General features: G+C 51.0%; 1 protein-coding gene across 5 annotated transcripts in view; it reads left to right on the forward strand.

Annotated features, from left to right (window-relative positions):
• DRP2 (dystrophin related protein 2) overlaps positions 1-14,417 on the forward strand; it is a 52,027-nt gene that overhangs the window by 24,139 nt on the left and 13,471 nt on the right. For all 5 annotated transcript variants that reach the window (XM_072626410.1, XM_072626411.1, XM_072626409.1 and 2 more), the window contains exons 2-8: positions 4,683-4,849; positions 9,364-9,509; positions 10,525-10,681; positions 11,233-11,353; positions 12,755-13,023; positions 13,448-13,594; positions 13,882-13,960. In XM_072626410.1, the coding sequence (XP_072482511.1) occupies positions 4,733-4,849; positions 9,364-9,509; positions 10,525-10,681; positions 11,233-11,353; positions 12,755-13,023; positions 13,448-13,594; positions 13,882-13,960 (1,036 nt within the window). In that variant the 5' untranslated portion in view covers positions 4,683-4,732. The remainder of the gene's footprint in view (positions 1-4,682; positions 4,850-9,363; positions 9,510-10,524; positions 10,682-11,232; positions 11,354-12,754; positions 13,024-13,447; positions 13,595-13,881; positions 13,961-14,417) is intronic.

The raw sequence follows: 14,417 nt of genomic DNA on the forward strand, positions 1-14,417 counted from the left end.
TTAAGATCATTTTTATTAATGTTACTGTAGTTCGTGTAGACGTCGTTTGGGGTTTTACTTACTTCACTGAAGCAGAACAAGTCCCCTCGTGATTCCACGGGATGTCTCTTCAGGTCGCCCCCAAGGCCTCTCTTGTCAGAACTAAACAGTCCATAGTCATATGACATGGACTCCAGGCCTTCTCCCACCCCATTCTCTCTGCTCTGGATGTTCTCCAGCTTCTAAGTGTCCTTTATAAAAGATGTTCCCTAGAATGAACATAGAGAATTCTAGATGTGTATTGCTCAATGTAGGATCCAATGGGATTATCACCTCCCAATCCTGGTTACTGTGCTTCACATGCATCCTAAGCTTATATTTGTTTCTTCAGACTGCCATATCATGGTGCAGAGGGGAGAGGGGAAGAGAAGGAAACAAGCATTTTTATAGCCCCTACTATGTGCCAGATATTGAGCTAAGTGGTTTGTTTTTCTTTTTTTTACAAATATCTCAGTTGATCCTCACAACAACTCTGCAAAGTAAGTGGTATTATTAACTCCATTTTACAGTTAGGGAAACTGAGGCAAACAGTGACTTGCCAGGGTTACACAGCTAGGAAGTGTCTGAGGTCAGATTTGAACTCAGGTCCTCCTGACTATAGTCCCAGTGCTCTGTCCATTGTGCCATCAGCTGCCTCTAAGTTAACATTGTTGACTTGTATTAAGGACACTGATAAAATGGAAAATTTCCAGGGGAGGACAACCAGCATGAGAAAGAGTCTTGAATCTGTGACAGATGAAGATCAGTTGAAGAAACTGAGCAGGTTTTAATTGGAGAAAAGAAGACTGGGGACATGATTACTGTGTTCCAGTATTTGAAGAATTGTCAAGTGGAAGAGGCTTGGGGATTCCTATGTGTATGGACCACTGAGGTACCCTTCAGCTCTCAAATTCTGTGATCTACTCTACCTCTCAAATCTTCTCCAAAATGCCATCTGGCTACTCCTTCCCCATCTTGTACTTGTGAAGTTGACTTTTTGAACCCAAGCTCATTTTAAGTTGAATTATTAAGTTCAATTCAATTCAATTTAATAAGTTCAATATTAAGTATTAAGTTGAATCTAATTAGATTCAGCCTAAGGTTCTAGCCCATCATGATCTTGACTCCTATTCCCAACTTTCTGTCATTCATGAATTGGATAAGCATGCCATTTATAACTTTGTCTAAGTCATCGATAAAACTGTTAGATTCCTGGGACACTCAAACTCTTTCCATGTCGACCATTGAATCTTTAATAACTATCCTTTGGACAATCCAACCAGTGTCAAAGCTATTTGACTGCACAATTGTTTAGCTCATGTTTCTCCATCAAATGTTCTATTGAAACCAACATTCCCCTGATTTACCATTTTTGTAACCATGTCAAAAAAGACAGCAAGATTATTCTGGTATGTTCTGTATTTGATGAGGTCAGCCTAGCCAGCCAAGGACTAGAGGTCAGGAGTGGAGCTGGAATTGCAGATGGGAATCTAGTAACCCTCATCCCCTGCCTTTCCCTGGATGGCCACTTGTAGGGTGTGTTGAGGTGGGACTTCCTTTGGGGGTATGAGTTCAGACTCAATGGCCTCAAAGTTTCCATCTAGCCACTTCTCATGCTTTCCTCTGTTCTCTACTTGAAACAACTCTACCCTTGAAATACAAGGTCATTAGCTTTGGGGGAACATCACTTGAACATCCAAACATGAAGTTTGTGAAGCAGTTCAGCCAGCACATTCATTGGCTCATAGGGTCTTTGACTTTGAGATGGAAGAAACTTTAGAGATCATTAGGTCCAAAGACTTCATTTAATAGATGAGGAAACTGAGGTTCAGAGATGGAAATGATTTGCCCAAGGTCACAGAAAAGTAGGTAGAGCCAGGCCTTCAACCCAGGGACCTCTTATTCCATATCCAGTATTCTACCTCTCTACCTAGATAGGACCACATCTGCCCACCCTGATTTGGGGTATTAAACATCACAAGAGAACAACTAATACTGCCTTTGGCTTCATGAAAATGAAATGAACACTCCCATCACGTCTTTAAAGATCAGTCCTAAAAGTTCCCTGGCACCCTTCCCCTCCCCTCTACCATCAGTCACTCCATCCATTCCATGGGAACAAAGTGACCTCTACTACAGAAAAGTCATCCAGCGATTGCAGTAACAGTCAAGGGAAGGAGAACAGTGAACCAATCAGGAGGCACCTGAACATGCTTGAGCAGGACAATTCTTATGGTGGAAAGACTTTGCTGCTTTCTTTTGTCTAGGTTAGGTTTCAGGAAGATAACTTGGGGTTGGTTGTTTTAGGGGTCATTGACTTGGGATCAGAATGAATAGAGGAATAGGAAGAAATTATTCTCTAGGGCTCTTCCCGTGTCCCCATGCTTGGAATGCATGGCCATACCTGTGCTTTGGTTTCCAGCGGTCACTCTCACAAACATCTCTCATCCAAAGGATGCTGTTCGTTACTATTCATTCTAGGGAGCTTTTTGTAGAGCTGAGAAGAATGGGGCTATCTTGAGAATTCATGTATGCTTCATGTGAGACGTGAAATACTGTCATCTCTGAAGAATGAAAACAAACACCCCCTCCCTCCAGAATGCAGTGGAGAGGAGAGCAGACTGCGACACATTATGAACAAAGGATGATGTCATCAAAGAAAAGATCAAAAATGTAGGCTAATTCCATGATGAGAATGGGGAATAATTGATGGGGTAACCCATTTCCTCCATCGGTAATCCCTCACTCGACCCTACTATTCCCCGTTGACCTTTGTTGCTTCTTTCTTTCCTCTCACTGTCTTCTGAACTTTCTGCAGTCTGTTTTCTGACCTCATCACTCTACTGCAACTGCCCTTTCCAAAATCTTATGCGCCAAGTGTGATTGTCTCTTTTCGGTTCTCATCCTTCTTGACTTCTCTGCAGCATTGAATACTCTCTCTTTCCTTGGTCTTTACGATGCTGTCCTCTTGCTATCCTCCTTCCTGTCTGACCACTTTACTGACCTACTGTCCAGATCATGCCCTTTGACTGTGGATATTCCCTAAGGTTCTGTCCCAGGATGGTTTCTCTTTTGTGTCTATGCCCTTGTAGTCAGCTCATCAGCTCCCATGGGTAATTATCACTTTCATGTAGGTGACTCCAGGACCTCTATATCTAGCCCCAGTGTCCTGGGTTCCAGGCCTTCATCACCAGCTCCCTAGACTATCTGATATTTCACCCACCATGTTCCGCATGTTATCCCAAACTCAACATGTCCAAAACCAGCACCTCATCCAAACTCCAATCTTGGTCAAGGACACCTTCATACTTCCAGTTACCTAGATGTGTGACCTCAGGGTCATTCTCAACTCCTTCCTTTCACTTACCACCCATATTCAGTCTGTTGCCAAATATTGTCACTTTGACCTTTCTGACATCTCTCATACATGTTCCCTTCTCTCCACAGAGCTACCACCCTAGTTTGACCCTCATCATTTTTCACCTGAACTAGAGCAACAGCCCCTTAATGGTTCTCATTGATCCAAGTGTTTCCCCTTCTCCAATCCATCCTCCTCACAGCTGCCCAGGTGAATTTCCTACAGCTCAGATCCATGCCCCTCCTTCTTCTACTCCCTATGGCTCCTTTTTACCTTTAACATCAAATACAGACTTCTTTGCCATTTATGATCTGGTCCTAACCTTTCTTTTGAGCCTTTTTCTATCTCATTCCCCTCCATGTACTCTGGAGTCTAATCAGACTGACCTTGTTCCTCTGCACAGTTGCTCTGGCCATCCCGCATGCATGGAATGTACTTCTTCCCCCTCACCATCTCTGGGGATCCCTAGTTCTCTTTAGGGCTCAGCTCAAGTGCCACCTTCTACATGAGGCCTTTCCTGGTCTCCCTAGATGTTAGGTCTTTCCTCTCCAAGTTAGTTTTGCATTTACCTATATATGTGCATGTTGTCTCTTTCATGCTAGTGTAAGTTCCTTGAGGGCAAAAACTCTTCTTGGTTTTGTCTACTTTGGGCTGCTAGGTGGCACAATGGCTTGAGTGTTAGACTTGGAGTCACCAAGACCTGAGTTTAAGTACTGACTCAAACACTTACTAGCTCTGTCACTATGAGCAAGGTGCTGTACCTCCCTCCCTCTCAGTGAGGATATGGGGATAATAATGGCACCTGCCTCCAAGGGTTGTTGTGAAGATCAAATAGATAACGAAGTGCTATGTAAATGCCCACTATGATTGTGATTTGGTGTTTATAAAAGCCTGTTGCTTAGTAGGTGCATAATCAGTTCTGACTGATTAATTGGTACCCTTGAGATAGTAAGAGAAATAGATGGATGGAGGGGCTATCTCAGCCTCGTCGGGGTTCATGGGAGGTCTCCATCTCCATCACTGAAGGGAGATCCAGGTCCATTGGAGTAGAACAAGGCAACAGTGGGTGGTCTGTAACATCCTTTGCCTCATGGACTCCTCAGGCTTGGCTTTGGCCAGAGCCATGATTTGATCATCACTGTGTCTCCCGTCCAGAAGCTTGACCTCCGCCTTTTGGATCCTTCACTCCATTCTGTTTACTCCTTGTACCATATCCACAGCGAGCAAGGCAGGCTGGGAAGAAAGGCAGCGTTGGGTGGTGGGGCTTGTCCAGGGCCTAACGTAGCCTCTCTCTGCCCCTCTTCAGGTGCTCTTGGCCCCCTGCCCTACCTTCTCCCTCCATGTGCTGCTGTTCTGATGCAGCCCATGGTCATGCAGGGATGTCCCTACACGTTCCCACGATGTCATGAGTGGCGGGCAGCTGACCAATCCCAGCACGACGGTGGCCTCAACACCACCCGCCCCCAGCCTCAGGTAAGAGCCCTTTGATTTACTGAGGAGGAAACTGAATCTCCAAGGGGGAAGTAACTTGCCTAAGGCCACTCAGGAAGTAAGAAAGAACCCAGGCTATCTGGACTTGAAATCCAACATTCTTTCCACAGTCCGCAGGATCGTAGCAGAGATTTAGAAGAGGTCAGGCAGGTCAATGGAGGAGGCCCAGAAGGCCACACATTTCACCCCAGGCCCTCGGCCTCCAAATACAATAATTGATTTTGTCTTTCAAATGGTACCACTGGGTCTGATGGAAAGCCTAGACTTCAGGTGGATAGACTCCAGCCACAGACAGCCAGGGCATGCTGCTACTCGAAGAAAGGACACCTTTGTGTGTGTGTGTGTATACAGGCCCCCTCTGCCCCCACCCTTGGCCTTTTGAAGTTGGCCTGGAGGGTCTGTTCAAATAGGGCCTGCCTCTGGTGGCATTGAGGTAGGCTTTCCTTCCTTGCTACCTTGTGGGAGGAGTTCAGAGGGTTAGGTGAGCAGAGCAGCCCCCTCACAACTGGAGGCCTACTTTAGCTGGGAAGGGCTAGGTTGGGTGGTCCTCTGCCCCGGGAATGCCCCGGTGCCAGGTCTGACTCTTAAGGGCAGACCATGCCCTCTGCCATTCAAGGCTAAGGAGTGAGCACCACTAGCTGAGTCTATTACTGTCCTTTATCTCCTTTCTACCCGCTTTCATTCCAGTCTAACTCTAGCCATCCTGTGGGGAGCTTCATCTGTCTCAAGGTCTCTGTCTCTAGTGAAAGGAGACCCACCAGAGGCTTGTCCAGGGAAGGTTGACCCTATCTTCTCCCAACTCCTTAGGGCCCACAAGCCTGGAGATATCTGCTTGTTCTCAATCCAGCCCTAGAGCTCACTTCTTGACCCAGGACAATAGAATACAGGGCCCTGGGAGAATTTGGGTGATTGGCCTCTTCCTAAAGGTGAAGGATGAAACAACTTGGGAAAAGTGGCCCCACTTCCCCTACCCCTACCCCAGCCACCAACACTGAGTGCTCATCAGGAGAGCTGCCAGGAACATGAAGGAGAGAATTGGTTCACTATCTTTAGGCTGGGGGGGAGGAAGGGAGAAAGTGGTATCTCCCCAGTCTGGAAACCAGGGGCTCACAGCTGGGTCTGCAGTGCTGACTCACCAAGGAGGGCCGCGGGGGTGGTAGCTAAATATATGGTAGACAGGGAGGGAGCATAGCACATGGGGACATCTCAGGAGAGATACAGGGGGAAGAAGGTGGGACAGTCAGGAGGTCTACGGGAGAGCTTTCTTCTGGCTTGTCTTCCAAGGAGTGAGATGGAGAACTTGGAGCCTCTGAGAGTTTCAGCACAGATAGTGATACCCTGGGCAGGAGATGGCATTGGCCCAAGGCATGGGCATTTGGAAGTACAAGACCAGGCCTGCAGAGTTCCTCAGTGGGCCACACTTGAGGCCAGCTGAAGGTTTGCTACCTCCTTAGAGGAGCAATCTGAGGTCCTGTGCTCAGAGGACCTGGCCATTTCCCAAAGGTTGGCAGTTCGAGGTTAAAAGTGCAATTTGGTAAGTGGTGGTGACATCACCCTGCTCCCTGCCCTGCCCTGGCTGTTTCCTTCCATCATGCCTGGGCCCTTGTGCTCAAGGCAGACCTAGCCTGATAGCATGTCAAAGCTGGAAAGGACCTTGGAAGAAGGAATTGGATCCCCTCACTTGGCAGAGCAGAAAACTGAGGAAACCCAGAGTCAGGGTGGGAAGGTGGGGGCTTGGTCAAGGTCACATAACAAGGTAGTGGCAGAAGGCAGTCCCCAGGTGAGCAGTCCAGTGCAGCCTGGCCTTTCCAGGCCAAGCCCTGGGAGAGCAGTAAGCCCCAAAGGAAGGACTGTGGCCGGGGGAGCAGGGAGCAGAGGCCCAGCTCTGAGGTCATAGGGGGACGGCCTCAAGATAGAAGGCTGAAAGAAGGGCAGGAGTTCCCCAGGGCAAGGAGGCCAGAGGAGGCCTAGCCCTATTCCAGGGCAAAGTAGGGGTGGGAGGGGAGGGCCCATCATAAGAGGGCCAGGCAGCTGGGACAGCTATTCCTGTAGGTGGGCCTGAGCACGGGAACAATGTGCAGAAGGTTCTGTGGGAGCAGCTGAGGACAGGAATGGAAACCAAGCCTTTTGGCAAAAACAAAGTGTTTTCCATTGGGAGGGGGCAGGGAGGGGGAGTCTCCAGGCTTGGAATGTTAACCTTTCCCCAGGCAGGTCTGCTGGGAGGAGGGGGGAAGGTAGCGCTAGAAGGCCTGGCCAGGCAGAGACCCAGCAGAGGCCTCCTGGTCCCCAGATTCCTGGAGCCACGCTGACTGGGGCTACTGAGGCCAGCCATGCCTCTTGCTCTGACACTGTGTATATCCCCAGAAGCCTCCTTCCTGCTGTCCAGCCTGGGGGCTTCTTCCCTTCCAATCCCCACCCCCCTCCCACAGCACACATACCTCATTTTGGTGAGGCAGGCTCACTAGCCCACTTGACCCCAAGGTTATGTCCCTTAGGCTCTGGCAGGAGGCTTCCCCCATGGCTCTGACTCAGCCCCCATCTTTCATTGTCTATGACTGGAAGTCAGTGAGGCCTCTCCTTATATCTCACTTTTGACGGCCTTGGGGACCCTGGACAAAGGATGCAGGCTCTCTGAGCCTCAGTTTCCCTGTAAAACAGAACAGTCTAGTACCCACCTCACAGGGCTGTGTGGGGATCAGATGAGAAGGTATGGAAAGCACATTTCCACAGCAGCTGTTATTAGTATGATGACTTCAGGATTAGGGAGCTCTGTTGCCCAGGTTTAAAGCTAGGCTGCATGGCCTGGAGTCAGGGAGACCAGAGCACAAGTCCAGCCTCAGACACTGATTAGCTGTGTGTCTGTGAACAAGTCTCTTCACCTCTGTCTGCCTCAGTTTCTTCAACTGTGAAACGGAGACAATAAGAGCACCTGGCTGTCAAGGTGTGAGGATGTACTTAGCCCAGTAGCTGGCTCATAGTAGGTGCCCTTCCATTCCCCTTCTCTCTGCTCTCCCCCTTCAGTATCAGGGGCACCTTCTACCCTTCACTCCCAGCCCTGGTCATGCCAGTATATACTAGTCACCCCCTGAAGGGCCCCCCTCTTCAGGCACGGTAAACCTTGGTGTCCCACTCCTCCTCCACCCCCCCCCCAACCAGAATGAGCCAGGAGAGACAGAGACAGAGAAAGAGACAGACAGAGATTGAGAGACACAGAGACAGACGTAGAGACAGAGATTAAGAGAAAGAAAGAGAGAGAGAGAGACAGAGACAGAGAGACACAGAGAGAGACACAGAGACAGAAAGACAGACATAGAGACAAGAAGAGAGAGAGAGAGAGAGAGAGAGAGAGAGAGAGAGAGAGAGAGAGAGAGAGAGAGAGAGAGAGAGAGCAAGCGCAGACATTCCACATAGACAAAGCTATGATTCACCGGGAGAGCCCTGCTATAGCCGCCCCCCTCTGGATTCCTGGGGGGTCAGTAAACAGGGTGACAGGGGCTGCCTGCTCTCGCCTCCCAGCCCACCAGCCCACCCTCCTGTTGAGGGCAAATCCACCTCCCTCGATTAAGGCCAGTGCTCTGTCGGGTCTCTGCCTGGCGGCAGCAAGTGAAATAAAGACATTAATGCCAGGGCCCATGGAGCTGCTCCTGCCCGAGCCTGCTGAGGAACCCCTACCCAGCACAGGTAGGATCCCTCTGTGGTGGGAGGGAAGAAAGGTGAGGGTAGGGGGGAAATTTCCCAGGTTGCACCTAAGTTCTCTCTCCTTCCCTGGTCCTCTCTGGGCCACCTTCTAGGTCTTGCTGGTGCTGGAGAGGGACATGGAGCCCCTGGCCTCCTTCTCCAGTTGCATCCATGTTTGGGTCTGTTTGGTTGCCACCCTGTGCCAGGGTCCTTGGAGATGGGGACAAAGATGTTGCCAAGTCCTTGCTCATCCCAGGGCCAGGGACTGACAGGGGTCATGACATCAGGTGTAATATCTAAACCTCAGTTTCCCAAACTGCTTAAGGGTGGGTAAGGGGAGAAGGAGAGCTGTTCCAGAGCTCCCCAGGGTAGCCTAAGTTTGCAGAGAGGCAGCATGTTTGGCCACCCTGGCAGGGTGACCTGGGTTCAAGTCCTGCCTTCACTATAGACTTCACTATATACTAGCCAGGTATGACTCTCAGTGCCCTGGGCACCTCTTAAAGACTTGAAGTTCCTTCTGCCAGTGAAATGCCAAGGTCAGACATTCTTCATGCAGGGGGTCTCGGCACAGTCCTGGGCTTTTTCTGCTCTCCCCTTTTGGGGCCTCTGCTGCCCACCCAGGTGGAGAGTGATGATCTTGCCACCAATGAGGCAAGATCCTGGCCGAGAACAGAGCTCCCTCGTGCCACAAGTGAGGGGTTAGACTACAAGATGAACCCTAAGTGCCACAAACCAGGCTGAAGCTGAGCCTCTCTTCTCTGGACATAGTGGTGTGTCCTCAGCTGCTTATGTGGCTTGGTGTCTGTGCCTTTGTCCAGGTTAGAGCCACAACTGGGGCTTTTCAGGATGGCACAGGACCCACCTGTGTGAGGCAGCAAGTCCTGAATGGTGCCATCGGGCCCTTGGATGCTCCAGCCATGAATCTGTGTTGGAATGAAATAAAAAAGAAGTCCCACAACCTCCGGTAAGCCCAACATAGCACAGCACCAACACGGCCCTGACAGCTGACACCGACATGCCCCGTCAAGGCTGAAATGGCCCTAGGTCTGCTGGCACTTCCCACTTGTACCCTCCCTTTAGCTCAGGGCCAGCTCCTTTCCAGTCCTCTGACTCCCAGGGGCCCTTGGGCCTCCTTTGCCCCAGTGATCCCCCTTTCTCCTTCCTCTCTCCTTTCCCTCTGCCATCTTTCCTGCCATCTATAGACTGGGAAATAAAGGACCTGGGTTTAGTCTCAAATGTGTTCACTTCCTGTATGACTTCAGGGAGTTTGTTTCCTCATTTGTTGCAAAATAAAGAAAAATGGATGGTCACTATGCTGCCTCCTCACTGGGTTGTTGGATCTGAAAGAGAAGCCCTGACCTCCCCTTCTCTCCTTCTGACTGGCCCAGGCCAGGGCCTTGTTTTCTTCCCTCCTCCCTGTCCTAAGGCAGTGTCCAAGCGGCAGGTCTCTGAGACTTGAAGGGGGTTTGGCAGGCCTGTGTGCCCTCCATCCTGGGGCTGGCCTCTAGCTTTCTACAGTGTGCCTAGAGGCAGGCTGAGATCCCTCCCAGAAGCCTCAGTCTCCCTCCCTCCCTCAGCACGAGAGTCCCTCTCCCAGTCCCTATCTGGCTTGCTTGACCTGGCCTGGCCTGGGGAACTCCTAACCTATTTTGGGGCATCTCTGATCATTAACAAAGGACCAGGACAAGACTGGACTTGTTATGTCCTTGGTATAGGGTGATGGTGTGCTCTGCAACTTCTAATCTTGGAGAGGTGTGGGGGGCACCAAGAGATTGGACACAGGCCAGGCCATACTGCTAATTCAAGTGGACCCTCTGAAACTTTGACCTAGTTGAAGTTCTGCCCCTATTTCCCTACTCAAAGGCAGGATGTCTTAGTAGAGCACAGGCCAAGGTCATCCAACTGAATTGGTGGAACCTTCCTGAGGTGGGTAAGTAAATTATGGGCCATTGATGGTCCTTCTGGCCTACTACCTGCAGGGCTCGATTTGAGGCCTTCTCAGATCCCAGTGGGAAGCTGCAGCCCCCTCTTCAAGAGATCATTGACTGGCTCAGCCAGAAAGATGAGGAACTGTCTGCTCAGCTACCACTCCAGGGGGCCTTGGCCCTGGTACAGAAGGAAAAGGAGACTCACTCGGTAGGTCAACAATTCCAGAGGGTCTGGGAGGGCCATGACACCAGCCTGCTCCTGCCACAGGAGAACTTCCAGTCTCTGCTCAGAGACCTCCCCCCACAGGGAACTTACCCCTTTCATTCCTGGCTAGCTCTGATTGCTTTATATTATGCTAAAATACATATTTGTGCATTGAGGACCTGATAGGCCTACTTTGACCCTCCAAGGCCAAGCAAGACAAGTCCAGTCCTCTTTCCTCAAGACAATCCTTCAAATGTTTGAAGATAATATCCAGAGCCCTTCTAAATCTGCCTGTGTCTGAGTCCCACTTCCTTCAGTTTTTCCTAACTACTTTTGATTTGAGTTCTGAAAATTCCCTGTGAGACCCGTACATTTCAGGAGGAAGGTCCCAAGGCCAACTAGGTCATATTGCTCACTGGTGTGGGGCCTGAGGAAGCCACCTCACTAGCACTCATGGGAGGCTCCCGGGAGGATGGGTGCTCAGGGTTCTTGGGAAGAGTGGGGAGCAGGCCTTGAGGGCACCTGGGGACTCTCACTCTCCCTGTTCTTCACAGGCTTTTATGGAAGAGGTCAAGTCCCGAGGTCCCTACATCTACTCTGTACTCGAGTCAGCTCAGGCCTTCCTCTCCCAGCACCCGTTTGAGGAACTAGAAGAACCCCATTGTGAGAACAAAGGTGGGCACCTTCTACTCAGCATTTCTTATTGCCACCCCCACCTTCTCAGCACTGATGCCAAGCTCAGCTATCCCAGTAGGGGAGATTCAGGGCTGGGGAATGCAGGAACAGGCAAGGAAGACCACTTAGTGGCCCTAGGGCCCTATGTGGAAACACTCTCACTGTTCTAGGAATGGTTGCTCTCTCATTGGATCTCAAAACACTCTGGTGCTATTAGATGCTTTTCCCCGCTTTGGTTGGGGAGGACTCCCAGTGTGGAAATGCCTCCCTCCAGTACAGGTATACATCTGGGGCTATAATCTGTAGCTCCAGGCCTTCTCATTCTATATGTGTCCTGTCTGGATTTTGGTGCTATTCCTTTATGTACGTTTCCCCCCTGCTACTCAGCCTAGATTCCAAGCTTCTGTAGCAGAGATTGCGACCTCTTAATGTTTATCACTCCCAGGCTTCCAGCGTTGCCTCGGAAGCCTAGGGAGAGGGACTGGCCCAGTGATTTCCTGGGTATAGCCAACTCCCGGGTAAAGAAACCCTTTCTACTGGTGCAGATTGGCACCTTCTTTGCAGCAGTCTTCTCCAGTTTTCTGGGAGCCCTGAGAAGGTGAAGAAGTCTTTGACCAGGGTCCCACAGCCAATGTGTATCCAAAGTAGGACTTGAACCCGGGGCTTCCTGATTATGAAACCAGATGTCTTCTAGAGTTCATGTCTGGTACTGCCTTGATGCTGTGATGAGAACTATTATGTCGTTGGAAAGCCTGTGATGTTACATGTCAAGGGGCACTCAAGAGCCTAAAAAATGACACAGAACAGCTCACCTCGGGCTCTTTGGGGTGATCCTGGTGACTTCTGACTTCTCCCCTTCTCAGGCTGCTCATTCTCAGTCTAGATCCTCTGAGGCCTGGGCCCCAGTAGCCTGGTCTGATTGGGGGAGGTCCCTGACAGATAGTCAACAGCCTCAGGGATCCTTTGCTCTTAGGCCCCTAGGGATTGAGGTGTACAGACCACGGCCAGCCTTCAAGGAAGTCCTTAACGGCCAGCGACTGTCACTGTCCCGCATTATTCCCAGCTTAGTGGGGGCATGTACACATACACACAGAGTAACTTGTGCCTTCAATATAATGGAAGAGGGAGGGAAAGGCAGGCTTGGGTCAGGGTGGGACTTGGTCTTAGCCTCCCAGAGTTTGCTTCTAGGTCCCGCTCAGGAGTGAATGCAGGAAGCTGGAGGCTTTTGTAGAGGATCTCCTGAGCCAGGGTGACCTGTGGCTCCATTCTTTGGATTGATGTCACATTTCAAAGGCCCACCCCCACCCTGCCACTAGGAGAGGGAGCTGCCCCCTTTGGCTCCTCCCTGTCACCGTACCTCCCTTTGATACTCTGGCTGTCACCCCTGACCTTCCTTGGCAGATGCTTCCCCCAGACAGAAGATCCAGAACCTCAGCCGCTTTGTGTGGAAGCAGGCGACTGTGGCCAGTGAGCTGTGGGAGAAGCTGACGGCCCGCTGTGTGGATCAACATCGCCACATTGAGCGTACCTTGGAGCAGCTACTAGAGATCCATGGAGCCATGGGGGAGCTGGGGAATGCCCTGACCCAGGCTGAGGGCATCCGGGCTACCTGGGAGCCCATTGGGGACCTCTTCATCGACTCCCTGCCAGAGCATATCCAGGCCATTAAGGTACAAGGGTCCTGCACCCATTGGGTGTTTGCCATCAGTCTAGGGCTGATAGTCTCCTCAGACTCTGCTGTACCACTGTTAGCCTGGACTCTACCAGGGACTGAGGGAATTACTGGGCACAAGGGGCTGGTTTCAGGTTCTGAGGGTATCATGGGGCACAGGAGGCTGATTTTGGGCTCTGAGGGCACTGGGGACTGGCTTCATGCTCCGAGGGCGTTGCTGGGCACAGGGCACAGGCTTTGGGTTCCTGCAGTGTTTCCAGGGTGTCAAAGTAGAGAGGTTCAGAGCAGTGGGTAAGGGCACTCATCCATGGGCTTGTCTGCTCACATTGGATGACTTCATGAGGGGGTCAAGATGGACCCTAGCCCCTGGATGAAGAAGGGGGAGTATAGAGGAGTGACCACTGTGTCCCTGGCCCCTGTAGCTGTTCATAGAGGAACTGTCCCCAGTGAAGGAGGGAGTGAAGCTGGCCAATGAGCTAGCTCACCAGTTGGCCATCTCTGATGTGCACCTCTCCATGGAGAACTCCCGAGCCCTGGAGCAAATCAATACCCGCTGGAAACAGCTGCAGGTAGGAGTCACACCTGGCAGCAAACTGGAGGGAGGGTCTCATGAGGTGAATGGGGAAAGTCTGAGAGCCCCAAACTCTCTAAGAGGGCTAAGGAAAAGGGTGGCTCCCAGGGGACCATGGGCTTTGTAGCTGCAGGGCTCCCACCTCAGAGGGCTGGGGAGGGACTGGGGCCCAGTTTGAGGAGCACAGGGGAGGCCAGTCCAGGAAGAGGTTAACGGATGATTCCAGGGCATCCAGAAATCTCTTGAGCTCTGGATTCAACTTCATTCTTGCTTACTTTCCCACAGGCTTCAGTGAACGAACGACTCAAACAGCTCCAGGATGCCCACCGGGACTTTGGACCAGGGTCCCAGCACTTCCTGTCCAGTGCGTGAGCCAAGATGGGCAAGGCTTAGCAGAGCATCCCTAAGCCTTAGTCCAATGCAAGTTTGAAGAGTCCCCCTTAGTCTCTAGGGAGCCTTCAGGGAGCCCAGAAACCCTGTGAAGGGTTGGGGGGTAGGGAGAGAGGCCCCCATCACTGAGACCTGTCTCTGAATTGGCCACTTGGGCTCAGGCCAGCCTCAGGCTCTGAGACCTAAGCAGGAGAGAGCTGTAGGGAGAGGGACCTTCTAAAGTCCCCAAGGCCCTGTCTCCTGAGTGTCTCACCGGAGAAATGAAGGAAGCTCAGTTTCTCTGACCTGCTGCTGTTCACATAGATGCTCTGTTACCCATAAGGTCCTGGGATTGTGAGATTGTTCAAGGCTAGAGATGGAGTGGCACATGAAATCCTTAAAGGCTGCTGATAAAGCTGGTAGTCATGGGGTACAGGGAGCGCTCCCATTCC

Source organism: Notamacropus eugenii, chromosome X, assembly GCF_028372415.1.
Source record: "Notamacropus eugenii isolate mMacEug1 chromosome X, mMacEug1.pri_v2, whole genome shotgun sequence".
NCBI classification, from domain to species: Eukaryota; Metazoa; Chordata; class Mammalia; order Diprotodontia; family Macropodidae; genus Notamacropus; species Notamacropus eugenii.